The sequence below is a fragment of the Oculina patagonica genome, chromosome 5 (genome assembly GCF_052425735.1).
Source record: "Oculina patagonica isolate OP01 chromosome 5, crgOcupat, whole genome shotgun sequence".
In the NCBI taxonomy this organism is placed as follows: Eukaryota; Metazoa; Cnidaria; class Anthozoa; order Scleractinia; family Oculinidae; genus Oculina; species Oculina patagonica.
This window is the reverse complement of record NC_135762.1, coordinates 13,662,159-13,679,926: the sequence shown is the minus strand read 5'-3', so window position 1 is coordinate 13,679,926 and position 17,768 is coordinate 13,662,159. Positions and strand designations below refer to the sequence as shown.

At 36.0% G+C, this 17,768-nt stretch overlaps 1 protein-coding gene across 1 annotated transcript; it reads left to right on the top strand.

Moving 5' to 3' along the window:
- The first annotated feature begins 13,053 nt into the window (after positions 1-13,053).
- On the top strand, positions 13,054-17,155 carry LOC144655653 (kelch-like protein 11). Its single transcript, XM_078515945.1, has one exon. The coding sequence runs from the start codon at positions 13,119-13,121 to the stop codon at positions 14,901-14,903; it is 1,785 nt and encodes a 594-aa protein (XP_078372071.1). The 5' UTR covers positions 13,054-13,118; the 3' UTR covers positions 14,904-17,155.
- Positions 17,156-17,768: the final 613 nt, after the last annotated feature.

Sequence of the window (17,768 nt, the reverse complement as noted above, 5' to 3'; positions counted from 1 at the left end):
CAAAAAATTGCTGACCAAAAAGAGGAAGTTGAGAATCAAATCAAGAATATTAATAATCAAATAATGTCTTCAAAATTGCAAGATGAATTAGGACAAATCAAATTCATAAAAATGTTTAAACCAGTAACATCTCGTCTCGACACACAAATTGAAGCAACTAAAAAGTTGGAAAATAAAGGGGTAAGAGAGGGTGATGAAATCCCTCTTTCCCACCCCACCAATTGATGAATATAAATGCCCAATTTTGAACCACCACCACCAATTGATGAGGGTGATGAAATGCCCAATTTCGAACCACCACCACCAATTGATGAAGATGAAATGCCCAATTTTGAACCACCACCACCAATTGATGAAGATGAAACAGAAGATGAAGGTGAAATGTCTGATTTTGAGCCATCAACAACACGGAAGAGAAAAGAATGGACACCTAGCTCTTTCAAAAAGGCTGATCAAAAGAAATTAGATAATGAACGCAAAAATCTAGCTGAAGAAAGGCGTCGCGTCAACGTTTTATTAGGGAAGCTCTCAAAAAGTGGTGAAAATTTTATCAAATCAGGTAAATATGAAGGAAAGTCATATGATGAGCTGTCGGGACTATCCGAAGATTTTACAAAAAAAATTGATAGAATCGAAGATCAGCTGTTACTGACTAGACAAAAAAAGCAAAGAATGGAATACAACAAAGTTCCTTTCTCAGCTTCGGATTTACAGGAAAAATCAAAAAAATTAAAAAAGACCCCCCATAAAACTAAATATAAGAAAAAACCAGCTATAGAAAAAGCATTATTTGATAAGATAGAGGGTATTAGGAGGGAGACAGCGCCTGATTCTGATAGAGAAGACGATGAATGGTATGGAAGTGGTCTAGCCCATAATTATAAGGCTATTTATTACAGAGACCCTGAAAAACTTATTAAAAAATTGGATATAATTTGCGGAAGCATTAACGCTGGGAATACGAGTTATGAATTAAAAAACCAAGGTATTACAATATTGGATGAACTGTTAAGAGTGAAAAGAATTACAAATCGTCTATATGAAAAAATTTATAACAACTATTTTATCTAATTTAAATATATATTATGGAAAAGCATTTAATACTTAGTTCATTCAGGGCGAAAAGACAAGCCAATAATTATAATCAGAAAGCACATGATTTTACAATTTATCTTGACCAGCCTCTATTCCTAGATCCAAATAAAAATTATGAAATGGCACTAGACGAAATAATCAGTATGACATATTCGTGGTATAACCTTTCAGCCTCATTCGGTAACAATAAAATAAGATATCGAAAAACCGTTGGTAGTGATACAAGTTTTAAAAATATTGAATTTCCTAATGGAATGTTTTCATATACAGACATTGATACTTTTTTAAAAAATACAACTGGTAAAGATGGTGATGATTATCCATTTTCAGTTACGTTTGATTTATCATTATTTAGAACAATAATAACCATAAAGCAAAATTATGAATTAGATCTATCTGTATCAGACTTTAATTTGATTCTGAGTTTTGAAAAGAAAATTTTAACTTCAGGGAGTAATATAAGTGACAAAATACCTGATTTAACAAGGAGCGTTGATATGATATGTATTCATTGCGATTTGACTAAAAGATCCTTGACAGATGAATCAAGAGACGTTTTATTTTGTTTTAGTATTATAGCACAAGGAATTCGTAGGTCATTTCCTTTCACTCTTCAACCGAGAAGATTGAAATTTTCTCCAATTAATAAAAATAGCATTGATTCAATCCGAATATATATAACCGATTCGTATAATCGTCCCATTGATTTAAATGAAATCGATACGGCGTTTCATATCGTTATCAAAGAGGTGAATTAATCTAAACTAATAATATAAAATGAATCGAGTATACGAATGGTCAAAATTTTATAACCCTAAAAAAGGTTTATATCAATATCGCCATAAAGGATCAGGTTTAATAACTAATGATTTATCAAATATCGGACAATATTCTAAAAAAATGATAAAAGATATCAATAAATCACCAATAATCAAAGTACAAAAGAAAAGTTTAAAAACCGTGTTAAATAGAAGTGAAAAAGCTGGGGATCTTATTTTGAAACGATTAGCACAATTGAAGTAAATTATATAATCTAATAATATAAATGAGTTTCAGAAGCATAGAAAATGTTGAAAAAGTTGATTATCTCCGATTCAATCTGCAAACACCCATTATTCGACCTGCAAATGGGCTATATCAGGAAAAAACAGGGTATATATTCAATATGACTGATAGGTCTAGTTGGTTTGATTGGTATAATGGGTATTTTATCGTGAAATATAAACTTGAGAAAAAGGCTGATGGCAGCATCGAACATTGCGGTCAATGCTCTAGAAACACCTGTGCTAACGTCAACGATAAATGATAGTTCCAGTATTATAAATCACATTATGATAACTTCAGGAGGTAAAAAACCTTACGATGGTAATGACCTGCATAAAATCTGTTTCATAAAAGGATTGCTTGAATTTTCTGATGACTATAGCCGTACAGTAGCTACCAATTTCAATTGGTATCTCGACGATAGAGCTGTATTAGTGGGAAATTTGACAACAGCCCCAAAAGTAGGAGCAATTAAAAGAGGTGAATTGTGCGCACAATCAAAAGACGTATATGCGTGTATTCCGTTGAATAGGTTTTCCATTTTTCAAGAACTACGAGATAAAATGATACCACCTATGCAAATCGAACTAAACATAACACTAAATGATGATAGAGAATTTATTTACAGAGTTGGGGGTGCTGAAACACGATATGTGGTTCTAGATTTTCAGTTATGGTTACCACGTTTGAACTTTACATCAGCAGGACAAAAATTAGTGAATAGTAGTTTTTTAACAGCAACAAAATGGACATATTTAAGAGAATTTATTAAACATTCATCACCAACAACTGCTATTTCTGGGATATATCAAATTACACCAGCTATTAAAAATGCAAAACATGTTTTTGTATATCTGCAAAGAAACAAGTCAAATAATGAATTAGAAAATCCCTTTATTTTTGATACTTTTAAAATAAATGCGGGTGATAATGCATGTACACTATCTACCTGTCGATTGCAACTTGGGAATTCATATTTTACTCCAGAACTAGAGTATGATTGTGATTTTAAACCAAGATTATATAATGACATTCAAGAATATGCATTCAGAACCAACGACTACAATACAGGAACTCAGTTAAATTTACAAAATTATTCTGAATTATTTCCTGTTATCTATTTCGATTTAAGAAATCATAAGGAATCGGTTACTGATGATCCAAAACAGTTATTGTTTCATTACAGATTGAATGTACAAGCTACTGACGATTATATGATATACGCTGTAGTTCTTTATGAAGAAAAAATTGTAATTGACAAAATTGGGAATGAACTTATTTTTATGTAATATTTAATCTAACACTATTATATATAGAGCAAGACTATGAGCACAAAATATATTTCAACATATATTCCTTTAACAGAAGGCCAAATGAAAAAGCTAGCCAGAGCAATCAAAAATTCAAGTGAAGTGAGTTTATTGATTGATAAGCATCAGATCAAAAAGAAGGGTAATACTGAGTTATACCTTACAAAAAGACAAATAACACGGCATAATAAAGTAAAAAGTGAGGGTAAAGGCATTACATTGAGTTTATCTAAAACACAAATAAGTAAAATGCGAAAAGTGATTGGAAAAGGAATTCAAGTCACTCCCCCTCAAGGAGGGACAGGAATGCAAATAGAATACCCTTATTATTCACCACAAATCATTAGGAAACAAAGATCAAAAAACGGTGGTAAAATCAAACTACCGACTAAAAGAGATGCATTATCTTATAGGAGTCCTCCAATTATTGGTTCGTGGGCTGAATATGATAAATTTCTTAAAGGCGGATTGGTGCTTCCAAAAAAAAAAAAGATCTTAAAACCAAAAAGAAAGTAAGAAAGCCAACATTCCATAAGAATATACCGATGAGTAATTTTGATCTAATAAAATGGTGCAGATATTTAAGCATCCCAATCAGTGATGTTTTGTCAAGGGATGAAAGAGTACCACATAACCATAGACAAGCATTATTTATTTACAATCTTGAACCATCTTATATGAGCGGTAGCCATTGGGTTGCAACTTATGTAAAAGATAAGGTAATCAATTATTTTGATAGTTTTGGTATGAATCCATTTCAAGAAATAGTCGATCACGCAAAAAAGAAGAATTTAACATTGATACATCAAAACAATCAGATACAGAATATAAATACAACCACATGCGGATACTTCTCTTTATACTTTCTCAACGAAATGAATAAGGGGAATTCGTATTATAATTTATTAGAAGTGTTTGACATATATGACACAATGAATAATGAAAAATTCATTCAACATTATTTCAAAAATATGTAACGTAATATATATACAATGACTAAATCGTATTGTGTACGTGAAAAAATAAAAAAACTAATTCAGTTCCTAATTCTGAAAAATATATGAGAACAAAAAACAATCGTTTAATACTCAAATCGAAATGCGTTTCTTGTGGTATCACTAAAACCCGTTTTGTTAGTGAGAAAAAGGGGCGTGGAGTAGGTGAAACGATTAACAAAAAGGTCGGCGAAAAGATTCCAGGGTTTCAACAGGCTCAAGACTTAGCATCGGGTATCATGGCAGTTACGGGATCCGATAAAGATCTATTTAAAAAATATTGGCGCGGTGACTTTGCTAAAGGTATATTTAATAAAAAAAGCGGAATTCAGACATCTAATTTTTGGAAGCCTGCTGGTGCATATAAAAATGAAAATCTCGACCCAAAATGCAATTTCAGTGAGTATAAAAATGGAAAATGGATAAATCATTATTGCGATTAAATATCTAATCAATATATATAATGTGCCAATCGTATTGTCTATCGTGTAAAAAACAAACCAAATCATTAAACTCTAAAAAGGTAAAAGCTAAAAATGGTCGGCTTATGGAAAAATCAGTTTGTCAAATATGCAGGAAGAAAAAAAGCAAATTTATTAAAGGAGGCGCTCTTGATAACACCCCTCTGTAACAGACCTGGTGAAACCCGACCTGGTGGGTTATTTTGCCCTCCCTGGTGGAAATTTGACCTCCCTGGTACCTGGTGGTTTTCTAAAAAATCCCTGGTCAATTTTATTTCTCCCTGGTGAAGAATTGTGTTAACCTGGTCAGGAAAAATCAGCCAAAATCTTTATAAACAAAAGAAAACGACGCGCGGCAAAAATATTATTTATTATTTAGCTATAACTTGATGTAAATATAGCAAAAAGTAATTGTTAACTTTTTTTCTATTGTTTTTGTCGCTTGTTCTGCTGTCATGCACGTCTGCTGTCATGAAGAAAAAACAGATCTGTATCCTTTTCTGTATGTAATACGAACTTGTGAATAATTCAGAGCGATTTGAACAGCCCGCGCGGCTCAAAATAAATGTGTAGAAGTATTTTTGATCCAGCTTTCTACAACATTTTATCGAATAACTACGCAGAGGATTATCAGCTTAACCGACATAATTCTTGGTGAGTATTGAGGGGCTTTTTTCCCGTCGCTTTAGCAGCCTTGAGCAGTTTGGGTAGCCTGCGTGGCCGGCGTTCCCCTTTGAACGCCGGCCACGCAGGCAACAGTTTGGGAGGCGTTTGATGCATAAAATGTCGTGTTTAAAGCATTGTAGCCCGCCGACAGAATGTTATGCAAAAAATACGAAAGTTATTCAAGTTCGATTCAAGTACATACAAGATCATTCAAGTGGCGTATTACGGTAAATTTTAATTAAGCTGCCTCAAATTGTAAGTACTGTCTAAATATTACTTTGCGTAGCTTTCACCTGCATGAAATTATTGATGCCTTGCTGGAGGACTGCAGTCATCATAACGTATTTTTCCTTGCTCGCTTAATCCGAAAAAGAGACAATTTATTCGACCTGTAAAATATATAAGCAAACGATTTTCCTATTTTGACGTCTTTATTCTTTGACCTTCTGAAAATGGAAAAACGAATAAGGGCCGGAATTTTGAACATTTTGCAACATTAACGGTAAACGGACCGTTTAAATTTAGGGACTGGTGGGGTGGGGGTGGGTCAACGGTTTTTGAGCCCTCGAAAAGGGGTGGGTTATGTAATTTTTGAACTACACGTAGGGGGTGGGGCATCTTATTTATTAACTAACTTTAAATTTATCAGTGTATAAACTGATAAATTTCTCCAAATGAACATTTTTAAATGAATTTCTAGCCATTTCAGAAGGCCCAAATATAAAAATTTCCCAGGGGGAGCAAACCCCCTGACCCCCCTAGATGGCTTTTGATCATAACATCAGGTTTGCCTGTTTTTCTTCGACCTGCATAGAATCACGCTCAGCTTTTAGCCTTTTAATATCAGTAAATTCAAACTCTTTGCAAATATGGATGATTGACAGTGGTTTTAGTTTATGTTATCAATTTCCGTATAAAAATATGAACTCTTAAATAGTTGTTTATGAATTAATATTGCATACACAGTTTCAGTTTTCGCATATGTTTTTGTCTGGACAAAAATACGGAGCTTTGGTATTAACTGAAAAGTTCGAGAAATAATGGTGTTTTTTAAGTTTACTTTAAGCTGCCTAGTTACATATGAAACTCCCTTCAAAACTCACGAAATGTTATTTCTGCATGTATAATTTTCAAAGTTTCCAGGGGAGGCATGCCCTCTGGATCCCCAGTAGGTTACATCTTCGGCGTTCACGTTTCAGATCTTTGGCGCTCCGAAGAACCGTCGTTTTAAATCATGCGTATAGGCCTGCTAAGAACTGGAAAAGTAACATGCATCTAGAGGAATCATTTTAAGGCGATAACGTCAGTCCATCGCCTTATATAATAGACGGTCGCTTCTGCATGCATTGCGTGCCGTGTATGATACTCTGATCGACAACAACGTGCTAGAATTGCAGAAGATTTCAGGAATACAACCCCGGCGACTGATTCACGTCCAAGTGCGTATTGACAGTGTCAATAGTATGATAACTCATTGGCTCATTGTGACAATTACATTGCGGATCTAGTGGTGGTAATAGAACGAAGAACGCTCGGCGATCGCAAAACGGCCCGTTTGCCATATAACGCGAATGCTTAAAAGGACTTATATCATCACCCTTACCTGGTGAAAAAAAGTAATCAACCTGGTGGATATTTGACTTCCCTGGTCGATTTTGGTTAAAAACCTGGTGGAAAATCAGATGTCACCAGGCCTGTTACAGAGGGGTGTTTGATATACATAAATTGATTGGGAAATTGCCAAAACCAAAAGCCGGCTGGGTACCCCATGGCTATGCCTTTTTGGGTCCTTATAATCCTCTCGAAAAACAAGTGAAATATGATCCAAATACAGGTGAAATACTTCAAATATTTCAAAAACCGACAGGCAGAACGGATGAAATAGCGATGAGGCATGATATTGCATACAGCGTTTGTGGAAATAAAGCAAAATCTAAACAACTAAGTTGCAAGCATAAAGCTGACCAAAAAATGATCCAAGAGCTCGACTCTACCCCTTATTCTCAACGTCAATGGGGTCATACTGTCGCTCGTAATGTAATTGCAACCAAGGCTAAAATAGGGCTCGGTGTTAAAAAGCCAAAAAACGGAAAACGGCGTTGAGTAAAAATGATTGGTCTCAACAATTAGCCGATGAGTTACATAAACCAATCAGACGAAAATTTAAAACTAGAAGAGTAATATCAAATGGAATTGACGACATATGGTCTGCTGATTTAGTTTTTATGGATAAACTTTCAAAATGGAATAAAGGTTATAAATATCTATTGACTATAATTGACGTATTCAGTAAATTCGCTTGGGCTATACAATTGAAAGATAAGAAAGGTACATCAATAACTAACGCATTCAACAATATTGTCATTAATGACAAACGTAAACCTGAATTTCTCTGGGTCGATCAGGGATCTGAATTTTATAACAAAACATTCAAGGAATGGCTAAAGCAAAATGATATTAAGATGTATTCCACTTTTAATGAAGGTAAAGCTGTTGTTATTGAGAGATTTAATAGAACTTTGAAAAATAAAATGTACAAACAGTTTACTATTCAAGGTAACACACAGTATCTTGAAATGCTACCCATACTGGTAAAAGAATACAATAATACAAAACACAGTTCAATAAAGATGACACCAACAGAAGCTTCAAAGGAAAAAAATCAAGGAATTGTATATCTTAACCTATACGGTGATATGGAGCCATTATCAGCAATACCCAAATTTAAGGTTGGTGATAAGGTCCGAATATCTAAATATAAACGAAAGGTGTTCGACAAAGGCTATACTCCTAATTGGTCAGAAGAGATATTCATCGTTGATAAGATCCAATACACTAATCCAATAACTTATAAATTAAAAGATTTGAATAATGAAGAAATACAAGGTAGCTTTTACGAGTCCGAACTATTGAAAGCAAAACAAGAAGTATTTCGTATTGATAAAGTAATTCGGCGGAACTATAAGAAGAAACAAGCTTTAGTGAAGTGGAAAGGTTATAGTGATGAATTTAATAGTTGGATACCAATCAAGGATTTACAACATATTTAAACGCACTAAGATGCAAGATTTTTAAAAAAGAGTATAAGAGATTCATGAAAAAACGCATAAAAATAAAAACATACACTATATATATAGATAAATGACAAACATGAAAATAAACATGGAAAATTTAAAGAAAATATGTTTCAAAGCAAATACATTCAAAAATATGTCTGATGACGCAATAAACAGACTGAAGTATATCGTAACATTAAAAGAATTATCAAAACTCGGAGATTTGGTATATGAAAATTTAGACACTTTAGTATATTTAGATAAAAAACTAAAGGAAGATGGACATTGCAAGCCATTAACAAAATTATTAAATGAAGAAAATGAAACAAGCAAATACCTATGTAACATTTACAATGATTTAAACAGTGTATTATCCGACCTTGAAAAAGAAAAAATGAATTCAAAAATAACAAAAATCATAATCGTTTTAGAAGACAATTCACAACAGATATTCAGTACAAGAGATTTACCATGATAATAAAAACAGCATAAAACTCGGCTTCGCTTGTTTTTCCAGATTGATATTTCAGTTATGATATCAAGGCTTGTTTAAACGCACTATTAATGATATAAGAAATTAATATATTGTGTTATTAATATATAACAATTGATGTTTTGGAATGATAATATTGTTAATGCCCGATACCAGAGATGGTTTACCAAAGAAGACAAAATGAAAGCTATAAGGCGCACAAAAGCCCGTTATATGCGAAATACACGATGGTTTTGTGAGCAATGTAAAAAAGAGTACAGTCTGGGTAGCAAGTGGACCCATATAAGACAATCCCATTCGAACGCAGTATAAAAAAAGTTTAAAAAAGAGTATAAGAAGTTTTTTTTTATTTTGAACCTAGGGTTGAGTTAGGCTTGGTTTTACAGGCTTGGTTTTACAGGCTTGGTTTTCTAGGGTTTGAATTTCAGTTTTGATTTTCCATGGCTTGAATTTCAGTTTTGATTCCAATATTTGATTCCAATATTTGAATCCATTTTTGTCCCCATATTTGTTCCAGTCGGCGGGCAGTAGTGATGTACTACATCTCTAAGGCAAATTTGCCTCAGAGTGTAGTACATTACTACTATTGATTATTGGCGATGATCAATGAGTAATCGATGACTAATCGAAGCCCAAAAATTTTGTGGCCTATCGTTTACTCATTGATGTGATTGATTACCTATTGATGTTATCGATTACTCATCGACTATTATACTGCGCACAAAAGACACTTTATTTGTTTCGTGTACCATTTTTTTCGTTTGTGATTTTTTTAACTATGTTAGGCATAATTTTCTTCATAACTGGCGTTCTTGTTGACAAAATTACTCCTTCATAAAAGGTCAAAAAATAACCTGCCGGCATGTCGAGACGTGTAGTGCTAAACACAAAAAGAGATGATTCTTAATTGTGCAATATTTCACTTAGCCCAACTCTTTGTCCAATATAACAAATCAACTGAACAGGAACCAACCAGTCTGAAAATAAAACTAACAAGTGCGCTGACAAGAATCGACTACGTGGTTATAAATTTTGTTCGCTTGATGTTTGTAAGCAAAGTGAAACTGCTTCGGCTTTATAGGGAAATAGCCTGCATAAGCAGTTACCATCACGCACCGGAATGAGATGATATCGATGAGTAATGAATGAAATCAATGACTAATCAATGCAATCAATGACAAATCGATGCAATCGATGACTAATCGATAACCAAAAATTTTGTGGCCTATCGATTAGTCATCGATTACTCATTGATCATCGGCAATAATCAATGACTAATCAACTGATTACCTATCGATTACCTATTGATTATTCATTGATTTCATTGATGTCATTGATGTCATCGATTAGTTATGCCTGGTTAAAACGGCGGGATATATGATTATCGTAAATGATCATTATGAAAATTTACTGAGGGTGGATCACAAACGGGATCACAAAATTGAATTTTCCCGCCCACAACAGTTGAGCAAAGGCACTTAGTAGAGAAAAAACAAACAAAACGCAGAGACAAACACTGACTGAGTGAGAAGTAACAGAATAAACAGGTCCGCTTTCACTGGACTGGAAAAATATGGTTACATTCAACATTAACTCGGAAATGTTATTAAAAAGGAAATAAAACTGATCGAATTTGTCGCGATGAACTAGAATTATTTTGATGGCAGAAACTCACACTGAGTTTCGGGGGTGGAAGCGGAATCATTGGACTTTGGATATTCATGATTCCTGTCTTATTTTACCTCGATGATTCATGATTCATTTATAAATTTTATTCAATATTCATGATTCATTTTCATTCTTTTCACCCAGCTTTCAAAATTTATTCACTTACAGGCTGGTTGCGCATTCCGATTCCCTGCTAACAGAGCCTCCTTCCGAAGTGGAGACTCTCCTGGCACGGAAATATGCCGGAAGCCGATGTAAAATATTTTCAGTCATCAAATTATTTCTAAATATTAACTGTGGGTAACATACTTGATCACTGTAAAGTTAGTATTAACGGGATGAAGATGTGAAGCCAAAGGTACAGTCGTGTATCCATTGCTTTCCTATAGGGGGGTCTGGGGACGTGGTCCCCCAGGAAATTTTGAAAATAAGATGCTCAGAAATGTGATTTCAGGCCATTTATGGAACATATTTGTTAAGAAATTTAGAAAAATGACCCATCAGTTTAATTTTTGTTACATTCTATATTCACAAGCGTTCAATATCGATGGAAGAATTCATTTACAGCTATGATTCATGATTCACGATTCCGCTTCATTCCGCTTTATCTCAAGTTCGTTATTCGGCGAAAACAAAGGAATACGGAATAAATAAATTCAGAACAAATTTCTAAAGAAGTGTTTGTGGAACTAACCTTTATTCTCAATACCTTCGTCAGTCTGTGAAGTTTGTAAACTTGCAAAGTTTTCGTGCAGTCTTTATTTACTTGCTTTTACTTTCGCGGTAAATGACTCCGGCCACAATTTGCTAGATTTCCACGTCAAAGAACTTTAAAATCGTTGAATACATTTTATACCGTGACAGTTTGTCTTTTTCCTTTCCTTCTTATGACTTTCATAGCTTTAAAAGAACTTTTAAACGTTTTTGTCGCGTCGATTTGTGGATTTTGTGTGTGGAGCTGAACCTGTGATTTATTCTTCAGCCGCTGTGATTGGTTTACCGCCTGACGGCTCGCGATTTACAAGCTTTTCTCGTGTTCTCCCAACATCCCGCGTGGCTTTATTAAAATTATTGATTGAAAAGAAAAACGCAACTAAGACCTAGGGGGCCACCGTTTTGTCTACGATTTCAAGTTGCATGGTCTGCAAGAACAAGATGTAGATATACGCCCACCTCGAAAAAGCGCCCACCCTGTAGGTATGAAAAGTAAATAAGCGCCCACCCCCACACCCCTAAAATGAGGGCACAATGATTATTGTTGAAGTTGAAGACCGAGTTTTTTTAGTTTTTTTTTACAGAAACTTTCAATGAACATTTAAAATTCAGCTTTCGTACACCTTCATGTTTAGTTATTATACATTTTTTTCTTGCAAAATAAACTATTTGCTGAAAATACTGAAAATTTAATAAGTGCCCAGCCTCAAATAAGCGCCCACCTCGAATAAGCGCCCACCCTCAAGGTCCAAAAATGCCGTGCGGTATTTCCCAAGCAGAAGGTTTCATCTCGTGTTGACAGTTAAAACCGCATTTTTTCGGAAGATCTATTACAAGACTTCACCTGCATCGTTCTGTAAAGCTGTGGCAAGAGGGAAGGAAGGCACCCAATCGATGCAAGTTTATCCACAAGAGATGGCTCGATAGCAAGATGAAAATGCCAAGTAGATAAATCGCCTGTATTCTCGAGCGTAACGGAAGTGCTGACTTTAGTCGGCTCGATTGAGAGGTCTATCTTTCGAGAAACCTCGCTCATAACCAACTTAGAGTTGAAATCGTCTTTTCCTAGAGTGCACGGCGCAGGATGCAAGGAGTAATTAAGCGAAGAGAAAAACAATTCATCCTCATATGGCTTGCCGCAAGCACGAGCACAATACCTCCATAAAACTGCAATGCGCCTGCGCTTTTGCTTGAGTCGAAGCCGTTTTCACGGTAGTGAAATAAGAGCTGTTATTCTTGCGCTTGTGCTTGCGTCGCTAGTGAAAACCAGGCTCATCCTCGGTGTAAGAACCTGTGAAACTCACCGGTGACGTAAAACAAAGAACGAATAAAGCAACAAAGAACGTCAAAAACAATACAAAGCAGGAAAAAAAAAGCTCCAAAAAAAAAGAAAAATATCACAGGTTCTTACACCGAGGCAAACCCGAAAACCAGGCCTAAAAAAACGACGACTACATCGCCACAGTGCGCTTGAGCCGAATTTCACTTTTATTCGCACAGCGGACACCTGTGAAAATAATCGCACCAGTCCTTCGCGTTCGTTCCAGAGGAAAAACGCGCAAAAGACTCTCTTGTTAACTCTCTCGATTTCTGCCTTTTTCTGGTAGTTGTGCATCATGTTTATAGATTTGTCATCAGAACCTATCACAGAGACTGACAAGGAACAGTTTTGTGTGGAAATGATGAAACGCCTCGATATTCAGCGAAGGAACGAACAGTTCTGCGATGTGATTCTAGATGTTGGCTCCGGTGACGATCAAGCTCGTTTGAAAGCTCACAGAATCGTGTTATGTGCAGCAAGTCCGTTCTTTTTCAACGCTCTCAAAAGCGACATGAAAGAAAAGAAAGAAGGAGTGATCCGATTGGAAGAGACGAGCAAAGCTGTGATGCCAGAAGTGTTGGAGTATCTGTACACAGGACATGTTGATATCAATGAACACAATGCATTCGATTTGCTGCAAATAGCTGATTTTTTAATCGTCCCAAGCCTGAAAGAGCTTTCAAGTAAGTTCATTTCACAAAATTTGTCTTCTTCAGACTGTATCAAGGCCTATTATTTCGCCGAGAGGTATCAGTGTCCTGAATTGCAGAAAAGTGCGAGGGATTTTACTTTCGCAAATTTCATCGATGTCACGCAATCTAACGATTTTCTGAATTTGAGCGTGACACAAGTGGAGGAGTGGATTTTAAGTGATGACATCATCCTGAAAGGAGAGGAAGAAGTTTTCCAAGTGATTGTGAAGTGGATGGAAAGAGATGAGAATAGAAAACATCAGAGCTTTCTTGAGTTGTTTCATCACGTTCGTCTTGTTTACGTTTCACGCAGCTACATTTTCAATGTCATTCTACCGCATCCCTTGGTGAAAAACAGTGCAACGTGCACAGCACATGTACTAGATGTCATGAAAGGGCTTTCATATGGTTCAGAGGAGTGTTATTTTGCACAGCCACCAAGAAGTTGTCTTAAGACATATGAAGATGCCATTGTTGCCTGTGGAATGAAAAATAAGAAAACGCTTTGTTTTATTCCTTCAGCGAACAACTGGTACAAGATGACTGATATGACAGAAACGTTATCCAGGCGACCACCCACTGGGTCTGTCATGAGCACTTGTCACGGCAAATTATATGCCACTGGAGTAAATGCAACAGGTGATTGTACAATGGAGCGATATGACCCATTAGTTGACTCTTGGACCCCTGTTAAGTCTTTTGCAGGGGCAAATACATGCAGCCATCCAGCAGTTGTTAGTTTTCAAGGTTTTTTGTATGTGGTTGGTGGTAGGAGTAAAACTGAACCTCAAACTGACCGTGTGCATAGATACAATCCTGATACAAACCTGTGGCAAGAGGTAGCAGCCATGAGCATTGCAAGATACGGTGTATGTGCTGTGGCTGACAGAAACTCTTTGTATGCAATAGGGGGCTGTTCAGAGGGCACCACATCCCTGGATGTGGTTGAAAGGTTGGACACTGAAGCTAACTGCTGGAAAACAATTGCTTCAATCTTTGAAAAGAGAGTCAGTGCTTGTGGTGCAGTTGTTAGAGGTAGGGTGTTCCTATTTGGAGGAATTACCGGTACTCAAAGGATAGGATTTACACATGCAAATCTTACTGAAATGTATGACCCATCTACAAACACTTGGAGTAAGATTGAATGTATGGGTGCACCGCAAATTATTTCCAGTGCTGTTTGTTTTAAAGGGAAGGTATTTGCAATAGCATGCTCCTCTTCAGAGCAAGGAAGGCCCTACAATTTTGCCCTGCAGGTTTATGATGTTGATAAGAACAAATGGGAACATTGTTCGAGTATTTCAGATGATCATACGGTCTACACAGTGACTTCCATAAGAATACCAAGAGAGGTTTTAGATAAATGTGAGCTGGTAGAACAGGAATAAGCCTTGTTAGCTGAAGGTGGAAAGTCGGTTCAGAAAGCTCTTTCTTTCTCTACCCCCATGGAGGGTTACACTTCATTTGAAGGGGTCGGTGGGAAAAGAGCGGTTCTGTAGTGATTTTTGGCTATAATATTAAACATCACCAAAACAGCTCCAAATTTCACATGCAGGTTTGTTAATGTGTGTCAAACATTGTCCTGTATTTGTTTTCACTAGTTTCTCTTTTGTTTATGAGATATGACATATGCTAAAAAACTTGCTTCATCCTGGCAGTGTCTTTAGGAGTTTTTTGATAAAACGCTTGTCAGAACAATGACACCAGAAAAGCTCAACTCGCATCAAATTGTTTTTTTTTTTTTTTTGGCAAATCAGAGTTGTTTTTTTTTGGGGTGTTTAATTTTAGCCAAAAATCACTACTGCCCGTTTTTACACTGAGCCCCTACATGTATCTCTCAAGTCTGTCCTTGAGTCCAGTCTGGAAATTCAAATAGCAGCTGGTAATTGAGGGTAATGGAGGGCCATGTTCAACCAATTTTTTTTTGTACAGTTTTTACTTATAGGAGTTTCTTTTTGATACAAAGAGTGTTATATAAGCTTATTTCATTCTAATTCAGCATGCAACTTATCTTTCTGGACTCCATACATACATATCTAAGGTGAAAGAATTATGAATGAAAGAAAGTTTATTCTCAAAGCTATTCAGCTACAGTCAGCTAGGAAATTGACAAGATACTCCCAATTTGAAGGGTATACTATTTTTTACAGACGTTCACATGCCTTGCACAAATGTTACTCCCACCCTCCCCCAGTTGTTGACATTCACTTAATACAGACCTTTGCAGTTGTACTACATTGTAAAGGGGGGGGGGGGGAATAAGAACTGATAATCATCACTAGATGATGAATTTGAAGTAGTTGTGTTTGAAATGTATTGCAAGATGCCTTTTCTTTCAGAATTTTTATATTGGCAGGGGCGTAGCGAGCCTATAGGCCCATAGGCCCTGGCCTACAATTTTTTCAACCTCCTTGTATTTTTAAATGTAAGATAACACAAAATTCAGGCTGAAATGCTTTCAAGGTGAAATAGAAAGCGAGTTGTAACGAACCTTAGCATGATATATTTTGCAACTACTCTTTCACGATGAGATCAAGGCTCGTCTAGCAACGGCAAACTCGGGAACCTTCTAGACTAGCCAGGTGACAGACAAACGTACAATTGCATGCGCCAGAAAAGACAAGTGCGTTTATTTTGGAATGAGTGAACACTGGCTCAATTCCTTCCTATAAAATGTTATAATTTATGTGCTGTAAAATACACATAACATCAACAGAAAGTGAAGTAGAAATCATTTTCGAGTCTTGATAAAAAAAAACCTTCCTCGGCGTACCTCATCCGCCCCTACCCCCTCAAAAAGGAACACTTACGGGCCGATTGACCACGCCTACAACTCTTCAAAAAGCTGGCTACGCCCCTGATTGGTATTCACACTTTTGAACTTGTATCTTTCAAATAAATTCATGTTAGTTGTTATGTAAAGTTCCTTAGAGCCTCTTTTTATCCATATGAAAAACTTATTGTCAAAAACTTATTATCAGTGGTGGATCTCAGGCAAGGGCATCCTCCTTTATTGCTGAATGCATGCCTGAAAAAAAAAATTGTTCCCCCACCTCACACTTCATTCCCACATTCTAGTTTTTAGCAAGAGAGGTCCCATTTTTACCCCCTTTCTCTTTTGAGCACACCGTAAATCTGCCAAATGGGTGAAACTAAACAAACTGTTACCAGTAAAAAATGGAACAAGGAATCTAAAAGGAATTTGTTTTCTTGGTATGCACTGTGTTAACCATATTCCCATGATCTGAGAACCTCCATGTTATAACCAAAAAGACTGAGGCAATTTGCCTAAAAAGGAGATTTTTATTAGTATAGAGTGCATGTGGTAAATTTCAAGTATTCAACCTGACTAATGCAATCATTCTGCCAACTAAAGAATGGATTTTGCCATTTTACTGATTTTTCTGTTTTAAGACGATTTGGACACATATGGCAGTTCTAACTGCAACTGGATACCCTTCTAATAAATTAGCCTTAGAACTAAATTCTAGCTCTAAGTTTGGGTTTTAAGGCAAATTTCACTCGACCTGCATTAATTTTATAAGTTGTTCCATGTAAAAAGTCTGTTGGATTGTAATGCATCATCTAATTATGTTGATATTCTTATGAAATAAACAGTGTTTAGTTGATTCTTAATGTTCAGGTTTTGACTTGCACAAAGGAAGATTAAAGTATTTTGGTAAACCAAAGATCGTGTTGTTAATTAGAAGAATTATCTCACGGCTGAATGAACCCTTAGCAAGTCTTGGCCTTATTGAGTCCCCCTGCCTCTGCAACAAATTTATAATTTGAGTAAGGGCGGTTGGATAACTAGTATATACTCAAGTTCACCTTCCTGTGTAGGGAGAGATCTAGGGCACCCCCCCCCTTCCCCCGCCACCACGATGACATGCGGCTTTTTAATACAACTTTCGTGAATTGTTTTCGTGCTTCTACCTACATTGCAATGGCCACAAAGAGTTCTCAATAATTACCTTGTAGGTTGCCTTGTTTAGATTATCTTGGAAACCACTTTTCTTTTTCTGTATGGTGCTATATGATTGGCAGACGGAAGAAGCTAAAACAGTTATTCTAGGAAATGGTGCCTGCTTTTTACTGTCCTTTATAAGTGAAAATTTTTTCGCGCGTTTCGCTCGAGTTGACTGCGGGTTCGAGCTCTGGCCGGAGTCACTGTGTTGCGTACAGGGGCAAAACACTTCACTCTCACAGACCCTTTTACCATCAAGGAGTACAAATGGGCTTGGAGAAATTAA